This window comes from Danio rerio, chromosome 2 (assembly GCF_052040795.2).
Source record: "Danio rerio strain M-AB ecotype USA chromosome 2, GRCz13ab, whole genome shotgun sequence".
Taxonomy (NCBI): Eukaryota; Metazoa; Chordata; class Actinopteri; order Cypriniformes; family Danionidae; genus Danio; species Danio rerio.
In genome coordinates this window covers 6747136-6770502 of record NC_141022.1, presented here as the reverse complement: position 1 = coordinate 6770502, position 23367 = coordinate 6747136, and the positions used below count along the sequence as shown (strand labels likewise).

The 23367-nt window shown below is 37.9% G+C and overlaps 1 protein-coding gene across 1 annotated transcript in view; it reads left to right on the top strand.

Moving 5' to 3' along the window:
- Positions 1 to 134: 134 nt before the first annotated feature.
- The window catches only part of scp2a (sterol carrier protein 2a), a gene marked incomplete at its 5' end in the record, with an annotated part of 36128 nt that continues 12895 nt past the window's right edge, over positions 135 to 23367 (top strand). The window contains 12 exon segments of the mRNA NM_200865.2: positions 135 to 262; positions 2441 to 2495; positions 2579 to 2650; positions 2782 to 2913; positions 5302 to 5366; positions 5444 to 5570; positions 5665 to 5728; positions 5874 to 5960; positions 6874 to 7024; positions 10474 to 10621; positions 14040 to 14147; positions 21503 to 21656. Coding sequence (NP_957159.1) covers positions 212 to 262; positions 2441 to 2495; positions 2579 to 2650; positions 2782 to 2913; positions 5302 to 5366; positions 5444 to 5570; positions 5665 to 5728; positions 5874 to 5960; positions 6874 to 7024; positions 10474 to 10621; positions 14040 to 14147; positions 21503 to 21656 — 1214 coding nt within the window.

Here is a 23367-nt window from a genome sequence, read left to right as displayed (position 1 = left end):
AAGTGAAATGCTAAAACAACGTGCTTTTGTTTAACCTTTTCTCAGTAAATCTCCCTTTGACATGTCGCTGTTTGAGGAAAGAGCGCCATCTGTGTGTCACTGGCTGCGCTTCATCGTGTTTGGTTGATGTGTTAATATTGAGCTGCTGTGTTAACGTTCCTTCCTTTACTGTGGTGAAGTCCAGCTGGTCTGACACAACGCAAACCTGAAGATGGCTGCTTTAAGAAACAGGGTTTTTGTTATCGGAGTGGGAATGACGAAGGTAAGCATCGATTGTTTTGTATGCGATCTGTCATTGTGTACCTTTAGTTTGCTCCTGGTAACTATTACATGACATTGCACTGACAACTGCTCAGCTCAAACTGCTTCTAAATTACTGGAAAACATGCAGGAGTTAAAAGTTTAAAGCTGTGTTATATAAGCTAACGTTATATAAACGTAAAGGAAATATTAAATAAGCGGAGTTAGCATTTTTGTTTTGTTATGAAGCTGTAACTAGCATAATTGCTACATGCATATATGTAATGTTATGGATGTACAGTGTTCTGTGTTTTAGTACGTGTTTAATCTCCATAAAAATTAGTTATGCAATGTTTTAAAGTGTCTTATCAGAGATTCACTGTACGCCTGATCTGTGTTGAGCAACTGTAAGTTAACTGCACAGTGCCAAAGTCCCTCAGACTCCGCAGAAAAGCAAAGATATAACTTTAATCTACAAATATGACCCTGGATTTAACGTGTCAAAGGTTACTGTACACTATGACAGTGAACTAGGGTTGAGAACAGGCTTGAAAGCAAAGCACAGCTTGTAACCAACACTGAAAGAATAGATGTGATTAGTATTATTATTGTGACCCCTACTGACGCGGAAGGAACATTGCGCCATGTTGGACTTGAATGTTCTCAGTGTGTAAATTCGACGGTACTTTGTTTAAGCACTGTTTAATTAAATAGTGTCTTAATATTTCTTCCATGCCTTTGTGAATAATATACTGTATGGGTTGTTTGCAATGTAATGACGCGCAAAATTCAGAAGGAGGTTGGGAAGACACTGAATGGGAGACTTAACGTTAGATGAATACTAAAGAGAGCTCTGTTCACATACATTGGAGTAGATTGATGATATGGTCTTATTTTACAGAACACCCTCCCAATTTTAAAGTGTATATAGGATATTTCATATTTTTGTGTTGCGTTTGGTTCATGTTGTTCTGACGGTTTCTTTGTATTCCACTTGGTGTCAGTAAAGTATTTTTTAAATCTTGTTTTAAATAAAATAAAAAGTTATGTCTTATAAAAGTGAAATGTATATCCTTTTAAATATTTCCCAAGTGCTGTTTAGACCAATGGCATTTTCACAGTATTTGCTAATATATTGTTCCTTATGACTGGTGGAATAGTCTGATTTCTTTTAGTTTGGCTGGAATAAAATAGTTTTTTGACCCATTGGCCTGGGCCAACATTATTAGCTCCTTAAGTTTTTTTTTAATATTACTTTTCCAGATTGGTTAAAGAACAAATCACTGTTGTCCAATGATTCCTAATTAACCTAGTTACAAATCTAAATTGCACTTTAAGCTTACCCTTCTGAAAAATCCAGCTTAAACCAGCCTAGGCTGGTTGGCTGGTTTTAGCTGGTCGACCAGGCTGGTTTTAGAGGGGTTTTGGCCATTTCCAGGCTGGTTTCTAGCTATTTCCAGCCTGGTCTTAGCTGGTCAGGCTGGAAAATGACCTGGTAAATCCAGCTAAAGCCAGCTTGACCAGCCTGATTTAAGCTGGAAATAGCTGGTTTTGGCTGGGCTCCCAGCCTGGCTAGGCTGGTCAAGCTGGTTTTAGCTGGTCATCTCTCAGCCTGACCAGCTAAGGACCAGGCTGGAAATGGCTGGGAACCAGCCTGGCAATGGCCAAAACCCCTCTAAAACCAGCCTGGTCGACCAGCTAAAACCAGCCAACCAGCCTAGGCTGGTTTAAGCTGGATTTTTCAGTAGGGTAATACTAGTATCTTACAAAACAAGTAAAAATACACATGATGCTGTCATAAAAAAATAAATAAAGAGTTGTTGGATAATAATTGTTAAAACTGTTATGTTGTAAATAAAAAATTCTTCTCATCATTAAACCCTCTGGAAATATTTCAAAAAGAATTAAAATTTTCACAGGAGGACTAGGACAAATAAAAACACAACTCGGGTGTTTAGAAATAGTATATTTTATTTAGTTTGACCTGCAAAATCATCTGAATAAAAAATAGTTATAGCTAGAAATGTTATGGAAACAATCTAAAAATGTGTAAAAAAAATAGGTGCTGCTGTATATAGGCAGTGTTGAAACTTGCAATATTATGAGGTTTAGTTTTATACGTAAAATATTTATTTGTCTATTGAAATACAAGAAATCTAAAGAGTCATATTGTACTGTACTTTTTCTGTCCTTTTTTTAGTTTGAAAAGCCTGGTGCAAGAGACATTGATTATCCAGACATGGCCAAAGAAGCAGGTAAAGAAGAGTCAAATATCTAACATAAAGAATATTATTTATTGATTTAGTTTGCTTCCTGAACCATTTCTGCTGTTGCACAGGGCAGAGAGCGCTGGCCGATGCTGGAATCAAGTACAGTGCCATTCAGCAAGCATGTGTGGGCTATGTATATGGTATGTCAGACTTTTCATCAATACTGGATGTGGCATATTTAATTACATGGGCTATTATGTCTCACACATTGGCATTATAATTATGTTGTCTGACGTCAGTGTTGAATTGAGTATTGTCTGTGTTTCTCCAGGTGACTCCACGTGTGGCCAAAGGGCTATTTATCACAGTCTGGGTCTGTCAGGAATTCCCATAATTAATGTCAACAATAACTGCTCTACTGGTTCCACTGCACTGTTTATGGGTCGTCAGCTCATTCAGGGAGGTAAGATGTTTGCTGCCACAGCTAAAGACAGAATAATCCCCCTGCTACACTACTAGATCAGTAAAATTGCTATTTTTTTGTTAGAGGTGAAAAATTGTTGTTAAAACTAACCTAGATCACCATCTGCTGTTAAAAACTAGCCTAGCATGCATCTGCTATTCAAAACTAGCCCAGCATGCATCTGCTGTTAAAAACTAGCCTAGTGTGTGCCTTTTGCAGTTATAAATTAGCCTAGTGTGCGCCGTCTGCTGTTATAAACTAGCCTAGAGCGCCGTTTGCTGTTATAAACTAGCCTAGAGCGCATTCTGCGGTTATAAATTAGCCTGGTGTGCGCTGGCTGCTGTTATAAACTAGCCTAGAGCGCCGTTTGCTGTTATAAACTAGCCTAGAGACCATTCTGCGGTTATAAATTAGCCTAGTGTGCACCGTCTGCTGTTATAAAGTAATCTAGAGTGCAGTCTGCGGTTATAAACTAGCCTAGAATACCTTCTGCAGTTATAAACTAGCCTAGTATACGCCATCTGCGGTTATAAACTAGCCTAGAGTGCCGTCTACAGCTAGTTATAAACTACCCTAGAGTACCCTCTGGTGTTATAAACTAGCCTAGAGCGCCGTCTGTTGTTATAAACTAGCTTAGAGTGCCGTCTGCTGTTATAAACTAACCTAGAGCGCCGTCTGCAGTTATAAACTAGCCTAGAGTGCGCCATCTGCTGTTGTAAACTAGCCAAGAGCATCGTCTGCTGTTATAAACTAGCCTAGAGCGCCATCTGCAGTTATAAACTAGCCTAGTGTGCACCATCCGCTGTTATAAACTAGCCAAGAGCGTCGTCTGCAGTTATAAACTAGCCTAGAGTGCACCGTCTGCTGTTATAAACTAGCCTAGAGTGCACCGTCTGCTGTTATAAACTAGCCTAGAGTGCACCGTCTGCTGTTATAAACTAGCCAAGAGCGTCGTCTGCAGTTATAAACTAGCCTAGAGTGCACCGTCTGCTGTTATAAACTAGCCTAGAGTGCAGTCTGCTGTTGTAGACTAGCCAAGAGCATCGTCTGCAGTTATAAACTAGCCTACAGTATATAAACTAGCCTAGAGCGCCGTCTGCTGTTATAAACTAGCCTAGAGCGCCGTCTGCTGTTATAAACTAGCCTAGAGCGCCGTCTGCTGTTATAAACTAGCCTAGAGTGCACCATCCGCTGTTATAAACTAGCCAAGAGCGTCGTCTGCAGTTATAAACTAGCCTAGAGTGCACCGTCTGCTGTTATAAACTAGCCTAGAGTGTAGTCTGCTGTTGTAGACTAGCCAAGAGCATCGTCTGCAGTTATAAACTAGCTTACAGTATATAAACTAGCCTAGAGCGCCGTCTGCTGTTATAAACTAGCCTAGAGCGCCGTCTGCTGTTATAAACTAGCCTAGAGCGCCGTCTGCTGTTATAAACTAGCCTAGAGCGCTGTCTGCTGTTATAAACTAGCCTAGAGCGCCGTCTGCTGTTATAAACTAGCCTAGAGCGCCGTCTGCAGTTATAAACTAGCCTAGAGTGCACCATCTGCTGTTATAAACTAGCCAAGAGCGTCGTCTGCAGTTATAAACTAGCCTAGAGTGCACCGTGTGCTGTTATAAACTAGCCTAGAGTGCACCGTCTGCTGTTATAAACTAGCCTAGAGTGCACCGTCTGCTGTTATAAACTAGCCTAGAGTGCACCGTCTGCTGTTGTAAACTAGCATAGAGTGCCGTCTGGAGTTATAAACTCGCCTAGAGCACCATCTGCTGTTAAAAACTAGCCTGATGTGCCATCCCCTGTAAAAAAAAACTAGCTCGGAGAGCCGTCTGCTGTTAAAATTTAGCCTACAGTGCTGTTTGCTGTTATAAACTAGCCTAGAGTGCCGTCTATTTTTTTTGTTTTTTTCTTTTAAACTCTACTTTAAAAAAAAAAAAATTTAATTATGCAATTTTGTAATAGATAAAAATAAATACATAGATGATATATAGATTAAAAAAAACTTGCGTTTTCTTCACACACAACACAATATCAATCAAAAAATATATAAATAAACAACATTTAAGTATGGTTAACGTCTTTTAAAAAAATCAAAATATAGTGAGGTTGTGTTTTTTTTTTAATTTCCATATATTAAAAATACACTTTATTTCTATAACGTAAAGCATTTTTATGATCAATATCTTCTTTTGTGTTCAACAGAATAAGGAAATTCTTTATAAAATGTTCATTATTAGTGAACTATCCCTTTAATAGGAAAATTCAGAAGTACAGCATTTACCTGAAATAAGAATATTTTGTAAAATTTTAAATGTGCCTTTTCTAAAATGTTAAATAAAATCACATTACCCTATAACTCATTATACCCCATAACAACATTAAATCTTGCGTTCAGGTTTGGCTGACTGTGTCCTTGCCTTGGGCTTTGAGAAGATGGAAAGAGGCTCACTGTCCTCAAAGGTACACGTTCAGCTTAAAAAGCTTACCACTTTTATGAAAGCCGTGTTGAAGCCTCATGTTATCTCATGGGTTTGCAGTACATGGACAGGACCAACCCTATGGACAAGCACATGGAGGTAATGATCAACCGTTATGGGTTGGCGGCGGCACCGGCTGCACCTCAGATGTTTGGCAACGCTGGCAGAGAACACATGGAGAAGTACGGTAAGTGCTGAGTAGCTGATTTGAGTTTAGATTGATCCCAGCAGGCAGCTTTTAAGATTTTCTTTTATTAACAAAAGCACTTTGTTGTATCTAGGTACAAAACCAGAGCATTTTGCCAAAGTTGCTTGGAAGAACCACAAGCATTCCACCAATAACCCGTAAGTTTTGCTGAGAGTTTGCCCTAAATGAAAAAATGCATTCAACTGCTCTGTGCAAAAGAAATCATTTCTATATCACATACTCTATAACAGATGACTTGTTCAGTGTGTGAATCTCTTTCTTCTGGTCCACTTTGACCCTCAGATACTCTCAGTTCCAGGATGAATATAGTCTGGAGCAGGTCATTGACTCCAGGAAGGTCTTTGAGTTCCTCACGCTCTTGCAGTGCTGGTAAGTTGACAAGCTAATTAGCTAGGTTATGAATATTCTCAGAAGTTCCCAATTTACAGGGGATCTATTATGACACAAACCATTGTTTCGAGTTGTAAAAGTTATTCATTCTTTAATTAAACACAAAGCTGACAGAAATGAAAACAACTGAGTGAAGCTGTTGGAGTATACACTAACCTGCTCATTATTCAGTTACAAGATGGCACCAAACAGTCAAAAACACAATGCTGACAGAAACGAAACTGGCTTCATGGAGCTTAGACTAACCTATGTATTGTTCATTCACAAGATGGCACCAAACAGTCAAAAACACAATGCTGACAGAAACGAAACTGGCTTCATGGAGCTTAGACTAACCTATGTATTGTTCATTCACAAGATGGCACCAAACAGTCAAAAACACAATGCTGACAGAAACGAAACTGGCTTCATGGAGCTTAGACTAACCTATGTATTATTCATTTACAAGATGGCGCCAAACAGTCAAAAACACAATGGTCTTTGAGTTTCTCACACTCTTGCAGTGCTGGTAAGTCGACAAGCTAATTAGCTAGGTTATGAATATTCTCAGAAGTTCCCAGTTTAAAGGGGATCTATTATGCCACTACTTACAAGATATAATATAAGTCTCTTATGTCCCTTGAGTGTGTATTTTCAGCTCAAAATACTTCACAAATAATGTTTTACTTTATGAGGCTCCCCATTTTAGACTTTGATCCAAATCATGTCATTTTGGTGACTGTCGCTTTAAATTCAAATGAGATTGTGCTCCCAGCCCTCTTTTCAAAAGAAGGCGGAGCTACACAGCAGATTCAAAACTCTAATGGGACAGGTGTCAAACTGTAAACTCTAACTGTAAACCATTTTCCTTTCCAGAAAAAAAAACAATGTTTTGTCATGTTGTTTTCTGTAGCCCGACGTCAGACGGAGCAGGCGCTGCAGTGCTGGCCAGTGAGTCGTTTGTAAGAAGGAACGGACTAGAAAAAAAGGCGGTAGAGATCGTAGCACAAGAAATGGTCACAGACCTCTCCACCACCTTTGAGGAAAACAGCTGTATGAAAATGGTGATCTTACTGAGCAGCACACAACCACCAAAATAAAAGCTTCAGTAACACATTCACATAGTACAAATAAACATTCACTTTTTGGTCACACTTTATTTTAAGGTACAATTCTTGGTATTAGCAAACCATTAACTGTGATTTTCGCCTCGTTAAACTACTCATTTGCCACTTATTTATATCTTAAGGCGGTAGTTAGGTTTAGGTATTAGAAAGGATTAAGGATATAGAATAAGATCATGCAGAATATGCACTTTATAGGTTAGCGGAGAGCTGTTGTATAAGACTGAAGGGCTTTCTCTGCGAAAACAACCATCTTGGATGTAGTGTTGTTAAAAGTATCGAATTCGGTACTTTTCGATACTGAAATTTTAAATACATCCATTTCCCGCTAACATCTGAGTGCTGTTAAGCGTGTTATTAATCACCTCAGAGATGTCCGCCTTTAGCGAGTGAAGAATCTCTGATTTCAAGTCCACCGAGTTCATTTTCTTTGGGCTGTCCGACGCGGATGAGGTCACCTGCCATCAGGTGATGTTGGAGCTTGAAGATGATGCGGTGTTAAGCCTAAAACCAGATCATGCACCGTCCTTATTTTAGAAAAGCATACGAAGCAGAGATCAGACAGTGTTTTATCATATGGAGATGATTTTATATCATATAGACCATTTTGAGGGATGTAAACAAAAACAATGGTCTCAATGTGTTGCCTGTTTTACATTTTTAATTTCTATAGCTTCCGAAAATCCAAAAAGTGCCACATATTGATAAATAATGTTATGATAGCTGTTTTAACATTAAGTTATGATTGAATTTGCTCTTGTCACAGTTATGAAGTAGTTTGATAACAAGCAGGAAATGTTCATGGGCCAATGACGTCACCACATTGAAATGGTCTGTAGCAGGAGATCAGCGGGAGCTTGAGCCAGCAACTGGAACCACCGTGCATTTTATTAAACACCACTAATTGGCCTTTGTGTTCACATGCTCAACAGAAATGACTCTGGCTGTGAAGGTCATCAGTTTACCACTCTACACCAAGTGCAAACACAGATACATAGACTCTAAGGTCTTTTAAAGCCGCGTAGATCAGTTGATTTATCAGCTAATCACTCGTATGTCAGCTTATAGACAGATCAGCTGATCTACGTGACTTCAAAATACTCCAGTGTCCCAGTATCTGTGCTTAATAGTGGTGAACTAATAGTGGTAAACTGATGACCTTCACCGCTAGTCACATTCATTTCTGTTGATCACATGAACACAATGGCAAATTTAAGAACGTGCTCAACAGCATTCACATTTTAGCGGGAATGAACGTTTTTAAAATTTCCATAGCAGTTGCTTGCCATAAAAAGTAGACACAAACCATTGTTTCGAGTTGTAAAAGTTATTCATTCTTTAATTAAACAACAAAGCTGAAAGAAATGAAAACAAGTCATGTCAGTCATGAGTGAAGCTGTTGGAGTATACAATAACCTGCTCATTATTCAGTTATAAGATGGCACCAAACAATCAAAAACACAGTGCTGACATAAACGAAACTGGCTTCATGGAGCATAGACTAACCTACGTATTATTAATTCACAAGATGGCGCCAAATAGTCTAAAACACAATGCTGACAGTAACGAAACTGGCTTAATGGAGCATAGACTAACCTACGTATTATTCATTTACAAGATGGCACCAAAGAGTCAACTACACAAAGCTGACAGAAATGAAACTAGCTTAATGGAGCATAGACTAACCTATGTATTATTCATTCACAAGATGGCGTTAAACAGTCAACAACACAATGCTGACACAAACGAAACTGGCTTAATGGAGCATAGACTAACCTACGTATTATTGATTCACAAGATGGCACCAAAGAGTCAATCACACAATGCTGACAGAAATGAAACTGGCTTAATGGAGCATAGACTAACCTACGTATTATTGATTCACAAGATGGCGCCAAACAGTAAAAAACACAGTGCTGACAGAAATGAAACTGGCTTAATGGAGCATAGACTAACCTACATATTATTAATTTACAAGATGGCACCAAAGAGTCAACAACACAATGCTGACAGAAACTAAATTTACTTAATGGAGCATAGACTAATCTACGTATTATTCATTTACAAGATGGCACCAAAGAGTCAACAACACAGTGGTGACAGAAACAAAATTTACTTAATGTAGCATAGACTAACCTACGTATTATTCATTCACAAGATTGCACCAAAAAGTCAACAACACAATGCTGACAGAAACAAAACTGGCTTAATGGAGCATAGACTAACCTACCTACAATTCATTCACAAGATGGCGCCAAATAGTCAAAAACACAGTGCTGACAGTAACGAAACTGGCTTAATGGAGCATAGACTAACCTACGTATTATTCATTTACAAGATGGCACCAAAGAGTCAACAACACAAAGCTGACAGAAATGAAATTAGCTTAATGGAGCATAGACTAACCTATGTATTATTCATTCACAAGATGGCGCCAAACAGTCAACAACACAATGCTGACACAAACGAAACTGGCTTAATGGAGCATAGACTAACCTACGTATTATTGATTCACAAGATGGCGCCAAACAGTCAAAAACACAGTGCTGACAGAAATGATACTGGCTTAATGGAGCATAGACTAACCTACATATTATTAATTTACAAGATGGCACCAAAGAGTCAACAACACAATGCTAACAGAAACAAAATTTACTTAATGGAGCATAGACTAATCTACGTATTATTCATTTACAAGATGGCACCAAAGAGTCAACAACACAATGCTGACAGAAACAAAACTGGCTTCATGGAGCATAGACTAACCTACGTATTATTCATTCACAAGATGGCACCAAAAAGTCAACAACACAATGCTGACAGAAACAAAACTGGCTTCATGGAGCATAGACTAACCTACGTATTATTCATTCACAAGATGGCGCCAAACAGTCAACAACACAATGCTGACAGAAACTAAACTGGCTTAATGGAGCATAGACTAACCTACGTATTATTCATTCACAAGATAGTGCCAAACTCAAAAACACAGTGCTGACAGAAACGAAACTGGCTTCATGGAGCATAGACTAACCTACGTATTATTAATTCACAAGATGGCGCCAAACAGTCAAAAGCTGTGGCATGACAGACAAGCAGATGCATATTGAATGTGAATGTAAACATGCATTTGTGAACGTATTTACTGTTGCTAAAGGTGATTCAAAGTTCCTGGATGAGCCTGTGTTATTTATCGGTTGTTATTTGGGAATAACTAACCTTGTAATACTGCGACTGACCAATCAGAATTGAGGATCCCTGACAGCCATATAATAGGTACTGATAAACAGCCAATATCTCAATAATAGCCAGGTAATAATCCACTATTTATTAGTGAGAATTGCTCCCTGTAGTTAATTGTTACCCCCTCTTTTTGTCCACCATTTCAGGTTGGTTATGACATGACCCGTCTCGCAGCTGAGAGGTGTTATAACACCGCTGGCGTGAAGCCGTCAGATGTGGACGTGATCGAGCTGCACGACTGCTTCTCTGCCAATGAGCTGATCACCTATGAAGCGCTGGGGCTCTGTCCTGAGGGTGAGAGGAACCGCTTACTGTCTCTGTCCTTAATCAGGTTGTCCGTGCGGTCTTAAAAAGCCTTACATTTCAAAAACAAAATTTTAGGCCTTAAAAACACTTAAATTGACTGAATTATTGTGTTAAATTTAAGGTCTTAAATCATTTTAAACTGGTCTTAATATTTCTCTGTTTATTTAAACCTACCCAATCGGGCCAACATTCATCCAATCATCAACAATCACCTATTTAATTATCTTCCTTACAATAACATTTGTTTAAAGTTCTCCATGTATCTTATAAAAAACCTGAAAAATCACATGTACAGAAGTATTCACAGCCTTTGCTCGACTTTGTTGATGCACCTTTGGCAGCAATTACAGCCTCAAGTCTTTTTAAATGATGACACACCTGTCTTTAGGAATTTTTGCCCATTCCTTTTTGCAGTACTACTCGGGCACTATCAGGTTGTATGGGAAGTGACGGTGTACAGCCATTTTCAGATCTCTCCAGAGATGTTCAATAGGATTTAGCTCTGGGCTCTGACTGGGCCACTTAACGACATTCACTGAACTGTTGTGAAGCAACTCTACTGATATTTTGGCAGTGTGCTTTGGGTCTTTGTCCTGCTGGAAGATGAAACATCACCCCAGTCTGGGCTCAAGAGCACTCTGAAGCAGGTTTTCATTCAGGATGTCTCTGTACATTGCTGCATTCATCTTTCCCTCTATCCTGACTAGCCTTCCAGTTCCTGCTGCTGAAAAACATCCCCACAGCATGATGCTGCCACCACCATGCTTCACTGTAGCGATGGTATTAGCCTGGTGATGAGTGGTGTCTGGTTTTCTCTAAACGTAACTTCTGGCATTCACTTCAAAGAGTTTAGTCTCATTAGACCAGAGAATTAGACCATGCACACATGGTTGTCCTTTCAGACTTTCAGAGCAGCAGAAATGTTTCTGTAACCTTCCCCAGCTTGTGCCTTGACAATCCTGTCTCGGAGGTCTAAAGGCAATTCCTTTGTCTTCATGCTTGGTTTGTGCTTTGACATGCACTGTCAACCGTGGCACCTTATATAGACAGGTGTATGCCTTATCAAATCATGTTCAATCAACTGAATTGACCATAGGTGAACTCCAATGAAGCTGCAGAAACATCTGAAGAATGATCAGTGGAAACAGAATGTAGCTGAGCTTAATTTAGAGCTTCTCTGCATGTACATGGGATTTTTCAGGTTTGTTATTTTTAATAAATTTGCAACAATTTCAAAAACTCTTTTTCACATTGTCAGTATGCCGTATAGTGTGTAGAATGTTGAGGAAATAAATGAATTTAATCCATTTTAAATGAATGTTGTAACATTTAAAAATGTGAAGAAAGTGAAGCGCTATGAATACCGGATGCACTGTGTAACTGAACTTTGTGCCCTCTGGCATATGCTCTAAGAATTAATGATAAATTGCAGTCTCATTTGGAGCTCGACTACCCGTCTTAAAAGTACTATTTAATAGATGTCCAATCTGTAAACAATCTGATTTTCGTTGAGGCCAAAATGTTGGGTTAACTGGTTAAATCTTTTTAAATTGTCATTTTCAAAAAGATCCCCTGACTTAAAAATACCATTTTCTGTCCATTCCTTCCAAAGAAAATTATATTTTCCAATACACAGTTTGGAATTCAGCCAAATACCTGAGATTGTGCTCAGAAATGGGTTCAACTTTAATGTTTTTGCTATTCTTTTCCATACTGATTGAAGATGTGATATTACAGGATGAGACAAAGGAAGATATTCAGAAGAATGTTGAAAACATGTAGTCTTTAGCTGCGTCCCAAATCGCATACTTATGCACTATTCCAGAGGTTCTTAAAGTGGGGGTCGGGACCCCCCGAGGGGTCGCGGGACAATGAAGGGGGGTCGCCTGGTGATTTTTTCAAAAATCTATAAATTTTTATTAAACCATAAGACTTACTGTATTTTATCAATAACCTACTGAAGAGAAAAAATAGTCGTTTATAGTTACTATAAACTATATAGTTACTATAGCAGCTTATTAGTTCTTATAGTTATATTAGCTTACTAGTTCTATTGGATTGCGACTTCTCGGGTAATTACATTATACTAAAGACACAGCAATACTGTCAGATGCAGCAGATTTTGTAACACCAGGTTAAACTTTCTAGCCCATTTACAGCACTGACATACATAAAAAAAACAAAGAATAGACTTGGGTCTATTGGTGTGTGTGCGTCATTGCATACAAGGTTTCTGTATTTATAACCACCACCTCAGAGAATATTGGGGGTCATGAGTCACTGGCATTCTCATTTTGGGGGTCGCGGGCTGAAAAGTTTGGGAACCCCTGCACTATTCTACGCCATTTTGTAGTATAAATAGTGTAAGTATTGTGTTCACACTGAAAACTCTAAAAATAATAAGTGCACTTTGTTTACCCGGATGATGCACTCATTCAGCCGGTAAAATGAAGTGTGTTGTGATGGACACTACACGCACTCAACGACCGCTGGTTTGCTTACGTAGCAGAAGGGGCGGAGCTATCGGAAGACATGTTGGATAACTTTATTTATTTTGGATAGTGAAGGCAAAATTCTCCTACGAGAGTGATTATAGCGCCTCCAGATGGTGAATGTGGTTATACTCACGGCAGGTATTATTTGATAATTTGTTTGTTTATTTCACTGATTTGGCGACCGTCAAAGGTCATCAGGGAAACGCTTTGAATTTCCGCATAGTAAAAAAAGCATTAGTGTTCCATTTGGGACGACACTACATACATATACTATGCTGTTGAGTGTGTAAGTGCATAAGTACATAGTGCATGAGTGCATAGTGTATAGTGTGCCATTTGGGACGCAGCTATTGACTTCATAGGTAAATCTAATCCTATGGAAGTCAGAGGTTTCAGGTTTCCAGCTTCAAAAATATCTTCAAAATATATATATATTTTTAAATAAAGTAAGTCAAAAAGGTAAAAGTAAACGAAGACAGAATTTGCAGTTTTGGTTGAGCTGCCTTTGATTTTCTAATATTTTTTGGCATAAAAATGAATCAATAATTTTGACACATACAATATATTGTTGGCTATTTCCAAAGTGCAGAGGAAAAGTCAGCAGGCAGTATGGACCAGTATGGTAACTTCACATTTGTCTGCGACCTGCCATAATTGTGGTAAAGTGTCCAAGAACTCTTCTCATAACCAAAGTGCACATCGCAGCTGACTACGGCAGCTGGTTTAGTCCAAAAAAAATCAAAGTACTTTTTTGCATTTGAGTTGGTTCAAAGCCGGTTCACATTCTCAACCACTTCAGGGTTAATTTGAAAGCATACGGAGACCACCTCTGAGCAGGTCTCAATACGCTTCTCTGATCCTCTTTTAGCACCTTTGGATTGACTTAATGATCTGTTTTCTGATTTCTGTAGGCAAAGCCGGGGAGCTGATTGATCGGGGTGATAACACATATGGTGGCAAGTGGGTGATAAATCCCAGTGGAGGACTCATCTCTAAAGGACACCCACTCGGAGCTACAGGTACAGTTTACTAAACACACCTGATAGTGAATGTAGGTCAAAGTACATTTAAGGAATTGATCAGCTAAAGTGCCTTGCAAAAAAGAAGGGGTCTTCTTTATGCTTCAAAAGGTGCCACACATTCTTTATTGGAAACAGGTCGGGACTGCAGGCAGGCCAGTCAAGTACCTGTATCCTATTCCTCTGTAGCCAGAAGTTTGTAATGCGTTCAGAATGTGGTTTTGCATTGTCTTGTTAAAATATGCATGGGCGTCCCTGGAAAAGAAGACAGCATATTGTGCTCTAAAATCTCAATGCACTTTTCAGCATTAATGGTGCCATCACAGAAGTGCACTGTCCTGCTGAATTTAGCTTTAATTTGCCCCAACACACCTGTCTGTTTTTTTGTGTGACTACAGTCAATCCTTTATTAGCTGGTTCGAGGGTGTTTAAATTCTGTGTAAGATCAATTTATACAATGTTTATTTTGCTAGCGCATATTGTTATTCTTCAGGTGAGGGATATCAAACTCAGTTCCTGGAGGGCCGCAGCTCTGCACAGTTTAGTTCTATCCTTTAAAGGGCCATGAAACCCCCTCGTTTCAGCAGGGTGTTTTCACACCTCTACTTTGGAAAAAGTCAGAAAAGTGGGCGTGTCCAGCTCTGTTTAGGGGGAGTGTCGGAGGAACTAAAGTGGGAGGGTGTGGGAGTGTCTATTTGGGCACGCGCGAGTTTCAGTCAAAATACACACACATGAGAAAGTGATGGTGTTTAACCTACATGGACATCTGTAGTCGAATTATTTGCCAAATTATTAAATGTTGGACTTTAACTGCAGTTTGGCTCTTTCATTCAGGGAATTCATTCATGCCCCTCGCGACAAACGCGATATTTGATTCGAGGAACTGCTCTAAGCGTGTATTTTTTATGCAATGTTTGATACCGCACGGCGAATAAGAGAAAAAAAAAACTCTGCATTTCCCGGAAACTTAGATGCACACGGCAGGTAGCGTCAGAAAGCTGCGTGTGTTATTCCGGTCACAAAATGCGGTGCTATGTTTGCACTCAGTGCAATAGTTAACTTAATTCGATACGAACAAACTGAATAAACAAAGAGCACTGGTTGCTCACTTACCAAATCTGTAGAGACAGGACAATCACCAGCAACTAGAGCCGCGTCTTTATGAAGAGGAGACTAACGTTACAAGCGAATCCGATTTCAGCGTTTGCAGATGAGAACAGCTCTCAGGTAAACAATGTTCCTCCTTAGACTTGTAAGTTATTGTTGTCGAGCGTCGCGTACACTGTTAATCCACACGTGATCCAGCTGCGCTCTCACAGAGAGAAAATGAAAACGAAACTTAATGGCAGCAAACTATAAAAGCAACACTTCACGCTTGTTTTACCAACACAACGTGGCGTCTCTGCCGTCTACACTCTGACAGTAATGAATATTAATGAAGTTGCACAATAGAGCGCGCTAATTGGTTTGAACCAAGCCTTACTCATGCATTAATGCAACACACTGTAAGACGTAATAAGACTCACTCTGGCACAGACGCCCAGTCTGCACGCTGGAATACACGCTATTATGTCATGACCGTGACGCAGCTTCTAAAATTAGTTTCAAACCGGAAGTACGAATTTGCTTGAAATAACGCAAAAACAACCAATTTACACTTTTTAGTGAAATATAGGTGTCCTAATAGTGTTTTTAGCAGTGTGGGACACATATACGACTGTCAACAGCTCAAAAAATGTGTTTTGGTGTTTCGTGACCCTTTAACACACTTACCTGCAGGTTTCAAACAAGTCTGAAGGACTCAGCTAGTTTGATCAGGTGTGTTTAATTAGGGTGGGAACTAAACTGCAGAGTTGTGAGTCTCGAGGAGTTTAACATGCGTGCTTTAGGTGAACATTTAGGCCATGCAGTTGAATCCTCCGACAGAAAAAGTTTGTTCTTCAATCAAAGTCTGACCATTTGCGACCACATTTGGAGTGACGATCCTTCTCTAATGATGTCACAATATTCTTAACCACACCACTCTTACGTTAGTTTGCTATAAGGGAATGATGCGCAAAAAGAAAGCCCCGCCCCTACTCAAAATTACGTTTCAGTTGGAAGTACATCAACACAACTGCAACTTCCAGTTCACAGGGACTTATGGCAGATCCTGACTGGCAGGAGATGCCAACCATTTTTATCACACTTACTTACACTTGTGAAATGGAGGAAGAAACTGATCCTAGAACTGTGTACTGTAAAGTTCCTGTCAAACTCTGACAAAGTCCCATACATCAATAGTCTTTTCTGATCCTTCCCTTAATAAACGACCGATGAATCCCCTGTTGTAAGCGTGTCGATTGCTGAACTCGTGAGAAAAATGACGGGAACACAGCACAAGGATGTGGCTATAATAAATAAACTACAACCACTGATTCTTCATCTTTGCGTAGGGAAAGTAACACTAACTTTCCCTCACACATCAGAGCACAGCGTCTTCACAACATGATTTAACCAGGATCTGCTACAGTGCTTGTCTTCCTCTTTTTCTGTCTACTGTGTTTGTGGCCGGTGCCGGGGGGTTATTTACCAGATATTTTACCAGACATATTTAGCTGCTAGATGTTAGTCAGATAACGTTTATATGTTCATCTTAATGCCAACCGTGTAAATAATTATCGATAAGATGCTTATGATAAGCCGTTGTTTGTTTACCTTCAAGCTTTGCGTGTGCCCGTGAAACAGCCTGTGAGCGCCAGCACACACACATATCATGTACATCTCATCTATGTGTTTTCACCGGAGTTGTTCACAATACTGATCCATCCACAGAGTTTGTGATGTAGTCAAATGTTTACAAACACAAGCGCAGCCGTTTAAAGCTCATTTGTGGTTAATGACGTCAGAATTTACCGGTATTTTGGAATGGATGTGTGAATGCTCTTTTCCGGAAATATTCCATAACGTCCTCGCCTGTGTGAACAGCACTTTTTTGAATTTACCGGTAAAGTCGTTTCGGAAATTTTCCAGATATTTACCGGTATCACTGTGTGAAAGGGGCTATTGTGTCGTCCCTTTTATAGATGAATCAATAGTTTTAAACACAGTGCATTTTCAGATTTAAGCCTTTTTTATTAGGTACACCTGTCTAACTGCTCGTTAACGCAAATTTCTAATCAGCCAATCACATGGCAGCAACTCAATGCATTTAGGCATGTAGACATGATCAAGACGATCTGCTGCAGTTTAAACCGAGGATCAGAATGGGGAAAGGGGATTTTAGTGACATTGAACGTTGCATGTTTGTGGTTGCCAGACGGGCTGGTCTGAGTATTTCAGAAACTGCTGATCCAGTGGGGTTTTCACGCACAACCATCTCTAGGGTTTACAGAGAATGGTCTGAAAAAGAGAAAATATCCAGTGAGTGGCAGTTCTGTGAGCGCAAATTCCTTGTTGATGAGGTCGGAGGAGAATGGCCAGACTGGTTCCAGCTGATAGAAAGGCAACAGTAACTCAAATAACCGTTACAACCGAGGTATGCAGAAGAGCATCTCTTAACACGCAACATGTCCAACCTTGAAGCAGATGGGCTACAGCAGCAGTAGACCACACCGGTGACAACAATACAGACAATTGTAATATATAATATATTAAATTATATTATATATATGATTATAATATATTAAAATATTTTGATATCAAATGAATGAGGTACTTTTAATTCACAGAATATAATAATAATCACAGAATCTTGATATTAACCCATAAGAATCCACTGTGACACGGGTGTCACATACAATTGTAGACAATTGCATGCAGAAGCATGTTCTAAGTGGTTCACTTTATTCTGTATTTTCCTATAAGGAGAAATCAGTCCAGGTTCTTATGTATTGTGGCCGGGAAGTGCAAAACAACATTACAAAGTGTGAAACACTTTTACAAAGCTCGAGACAAATTGACATTTTGGAAAACATTTTTACTTATCATACTTATGGGTTAAAATACATTAAAATGATCTCTGAGGAACCACGGGTCTCTGAATGGCTGCTAAAAATTCACAAATGCATGTTTGGAATCATAGGTTTACTGTGTTTTTGATCAAATAAACAAACACAGTAAACATGAGACGTTTCTGCAAAAACAATAGAAAATAGGTTTATTCCAATTGTTTGATCAGTGCATCCTTTAATCCCCATTCATCATCTTTACAGTGATATTATTATGTTGTGGTACATGACTTACGATGTTATCTAAAGGCATTTGAGATGATTGCTTTTTCCAAATATACATTTTTCTCCAATTATATGTTTGAACACCTCTGCTATGAGGGGTTGAAGATCACAGGCTTGCTTTGGCTGACTCTTGTTCTTATTCTAAGTCTCTTATCTTGTTGGGGTTAATGAGCAAAAGTGCAAGCAGTTTAACCCAACAGGATAAAATGTCCAGCCTGAGCGTTAACACACGAGTCAGCACCGAGGGATTAAGACAGGGTGTCAAGTCACCGGACATCCAGAACTGCAGACAAACAGCATAGCAATAGAACTCTGTTCTGGGTTGTGTCAATTATTATTATGATTTTTATTTATTTTTATGCCAGTAGTGAAAGTACTAGGGGTGGGAATCATTAGGGACTTCACAATTTGGTTATGTGAATTATTGACTTACATTTGTCCTTTTTTCTTTAGCTGTGTGAATACATCTTTCCAACTTTATTGTATGCATATTATGTCAACCTGTCTGCATTCTTTAGTGATTCTAAAGATTCAGAATTATTAACCCTCCTGTATATTTTTTCCCCAATTTTTATTTAACCAAAAGCATTTTTTAAACACATTTCTAAACATAATAGTTTTATTAACTTATTTCTTATAAGTAGGGGTGTAACGATACACTCAGCTCACGATACGATGTGTATCACAATATAATGTTCACGATTCGATATGTATCACGATATTTGGAATAAAAATTTAAAATTAAACTGAAATGCAAAATTTTACCAAGTAAACTATTTTTTATGTATTTCTTTTGTTTCAACTTGTTAAACTGAACCTTCTTTAAGAAAATAAATTATCAGGCCTGTCTCTGGAAAATAAAACAATTTGAAAACTTCTTAAAAATATTATTGAAATGACAGAGACAAAATTAAGGAACAATTTAAGTAAAGGTGCAAAAAAATAAGCTTTCTATTCAATTGAATTTAACAGTAAGAGCTTAAGGCTTTGCTTGGTCACTTGCGTTTTTTGTGTGTGCAAAAAAAAATCCACATTTCCAGGTATTTAATTCATATTTAATTCAGTTCATTTAGAGATATCTCTAATTACAATTGTGACTAGTCAAAACTCATTTAGAGATATCTGCAAATATTTTTCAATGGAAGTCAATGGAGAAATATGACTAGTCACAATATATTTGCAGATATCGTCAATCTGATTTCATACTAGTACAATTGTAATTGCAGATATCTCTAATTGTCATTCTGACTAGTCGAATTATAATTATGACTAGTCAAAATATAATTAGAGATATCTCAACATATGTTTATGGATAGTCAGAACAAAGGTTTAAATGCTAAAACGGCTTGCCATACACGCGCGTCTATCAAAGTCCGCCCTCTGTAGTAACAGCTCATGGTCAGCTCACGTCATGTGTGATTTTGCGGCGGGAACATTATATGAAGACAGAATGATATTTTAGGGTGAATTGTACCTTATAATTACAGTATGTGACTCTTTCAACACCATTAGGAGGCATCCCTGTCGCTGTGCAAAGTATGTAAATCACTTTGAAGACTTTAAAACTTAGGATGTGTGACCAAAAGCGGACGAGTCTAAAGCAATGACTGTACAACCGAAATGTTGCCAGACGTCTGATTTTGAGAGGATAGGCCATGCTCTATTTCAGCTCCACTCATCTTGGTCTGCTAACATTACTGCTGCTGCAATCTGAACTCACGTGCGACAGCAGGTGAAACATAGCTCACGTGCAAACAGCTCAACTAATAAGAGAAAACGGATGTCATATCGTAATCAAATCGTCATAACGCCACGATGCATATCGAGACATTTTTGCATCGCAATAAATCGTACAACGATAAATCGTTACACCCCTACTTATAAGTGATTTATTTCATCTTTGTCATGATGACAGTACATAGCATTTGACTAGATATTTTTCAAGATACTATATTTACCTTAAAGTGACATTTAAAGGCTTAACTAGGGTAATTAGGCAAATCATGGTATAACAAGACAATCGGAAAACAAAATTGCTCAAAGGGGCTAGTAATATTGAAGTGACAAAAAATAAAACTGCTTGTATTGTACATAAGCTTTGCACGACTGATAGTTTTAAAACCTACCTGTCTAAAAGAAATTCTTCAGCCATTGTGTCATCCTTCAGACCGAGGTTTTGACATGCGTGTTCCCTCCAGTGTGCAAAAGCAACTCCATTGATTCAGGATTTAGAAAAGTTTTGATTCAGCATTTTTGGCAGAAGCCCTTTTTAAAAACAATTATTCTTTTCATGGGTCTTTCAGAAAGAAGGTCAGGTTGATGCTGAGTTTGCCTGCTGTCACTCTCTTTCCCTGTCAGCTGCGGTAGGTCTCGCTGCATGTGAACGTGCAAATGAATCTTCGATCTATCTGCGTGAACAGGGTGCGCAGATATACAAATCTACATTTGTTAACAGACAGTTTGGGACACCTTTTGTAATGTTTGGAGTAAGAGTACAGCGGGGAAAATAGGTATTGGACACATCACAATTTTTCTCAGAAAACACATTTCTAATGGTGCTATTGACTGGAAATTTTCACCAGACGTTCGTAACAACTAAATTAATATATGCAAAGAAAATCTACAAATACAAATGTGTTAAAAAATCTAGTTAGTTTACACATTAAGTAATACAATGAAATGATGCAGGGAAAAAGAACACATGAAGAAAGGGAGGTGTAGAAAGGCAGTGAAAGACCAGACAGCAGCTGAAATCTCTCAGTAGTTTTTTTAGCAACCCTCTGCCCTTCGTCATTATAAATGAATATCAGCTGCTTCAGCCCAACATCTACATTACTGTGATGAAGAAGATGATCCCAGAGTGGACATTTCAGCAAGACAATGATCCAAAACGCAGTCAAGGAAACTCTCAGATGCTTTCAAAGGAGGAAAATCAAGCAGTAGAATGGCCAAGCCAATCACCTGACCTGAACCCGATAGAATATAGCAATTAAAGATCTGATTTGATAGATGAGACCCACAGAACTATCAAGATTTTTCATCATGCCTGATCGAATGGAGAAACACTCACACTGACAGGTTGTTGTGACATTGAGAGTGTGTGTATGTACTGAGTGAACTCTGGCCTGATTTGATGTGCAGGTCTGGCTCAGTGTGCGGAGCTGTGTTGGCAGCTGAGGGCCGAGGCGGGGCCCCGACAGGTCCCCGGGGCAAAGCTCGCCCTACAGCACAACATCGGCCTTGGTGGAGCCGTGGTAGTCACACTCTACAAGATGGGCTTCCCTCAGGAAACAAGGTATGTGTCAGGCTAAATGAGTTTGAGATCACTAGCCCAGCTCACCAATATCCAATGGTTTTATATGTTGAATGCTCACTAGTGCTGTATTTCACTTTGTTTAAAAATTATCACTTAAAAATATACTTAAATAAATTTTAGTTTAACATATTATTTTATTGTTAAATACTATTTGTTTATTTTCTTTATAGTTTTTAAGCTTGATGCATAAATCGTTTGTTAACAGAGAGATTTTGAGATTATTTTTGATGACTTTTTGTCAATGTACATTTTCTATGTATGATATATATATATATATATATATATATATATATATATATTTTTTTTTATCCAAAAACGTCAATATTGTTATAGTAAATATTTAAATATGTAAATAAATTAATTAAAAAAAAATTATATATATATAGGATATATATATAAGATTATTTCAATTGTAAATAACATGTTTTGTGTTATATTAGGATTTAAAATGTCATTTATTTATGTAATGGCAAAGCTGAATATGTTCCCGACATATTACTCCAGAGATATGCTGTAAATACCCTTTTTCAGATATCCTTATTAATTTAAAAGTACCATTTATTGTTATTACAATTATTAAAACTGTTTGACTGTGATACATTTGTTTTCAATAATAATTCAAAAAATTGTAAATATCTTTTTGTAAAATAATTTATTGTCAATCTAATGTCACTGTCAATTGCTTGGTAAGCATTCTTTATCTTTAATCATAGTAACATCATACTTTTCAGCAGTAGTGTATTTCTATTAATTTTTATATTTTTGGTTTGTTTTATTGTTTGTTGAACTTTTATGTGGATCTATCAGTGGCCTTAACTATCTGTAGCAACATTTACAACAGAAATAATCATGTTCAGTAAGCTTTTTGAAGTTTTAGGCTTGACCAATTGAGCCCTTTTACATGTTTGTTTTAAGCTGGGTACAAATTCCAAGGTACAAACGAGTGCAATTCTATATGACCCTCATACTGAAATGCACATGGCCTGGTCTGTACATCAGCAAGTACAGTGCTCAACATATATGAGTACACCCCTCACAAATCTCTCTTTTGAATTCATATTTTAATAGGAAGCTATACAATATTATAATTGTGCATATGCATTACATTAGTTTGTACTGAAGCAAAATCTGGAGCTTATCTAACAGAATCACTTACAATAAGTCCAAAAACTGGTACACCCAAATTTACAGTGTATGTTCTAGAAAAATATTAAATACAAATTTAAAAGAGAGAAAAAATCAAGAGAAGCAAAAAACAAAGCAAAAAAAAAAAATAGTTGAAATTTTAAAGTTTGTAATTTATTTTGCAGTATTTCGCTTGAATTTTATTGTATTATCTTTTAATTTGTAAATATGTTTGGTGACTAAAATATTATTTTAATAAATATATCAGTTTAATAAATCTGTTTTGTTTAAATGCACCAAAATACATTGCCTATATTCGCAAAATATCCATTTAACAAAATATTTATTTTCAAACTGGGGTGTACTTAATTATTCTAAGCACTGTACATGCAGTTGAGGGCAAAATGAGTAGTCCTTCTGTGCAATTTGGATTATTTTTCAAATTTTTCCAAAGTGATGTTTAATAGATTTATATGTATTTAAAACCTTTTAAAAATGTAATAGTGTTAACGAGATAATTTCTTTTATCTTTGCTGTGATGACAGTACATCGTATTTTACTAGCT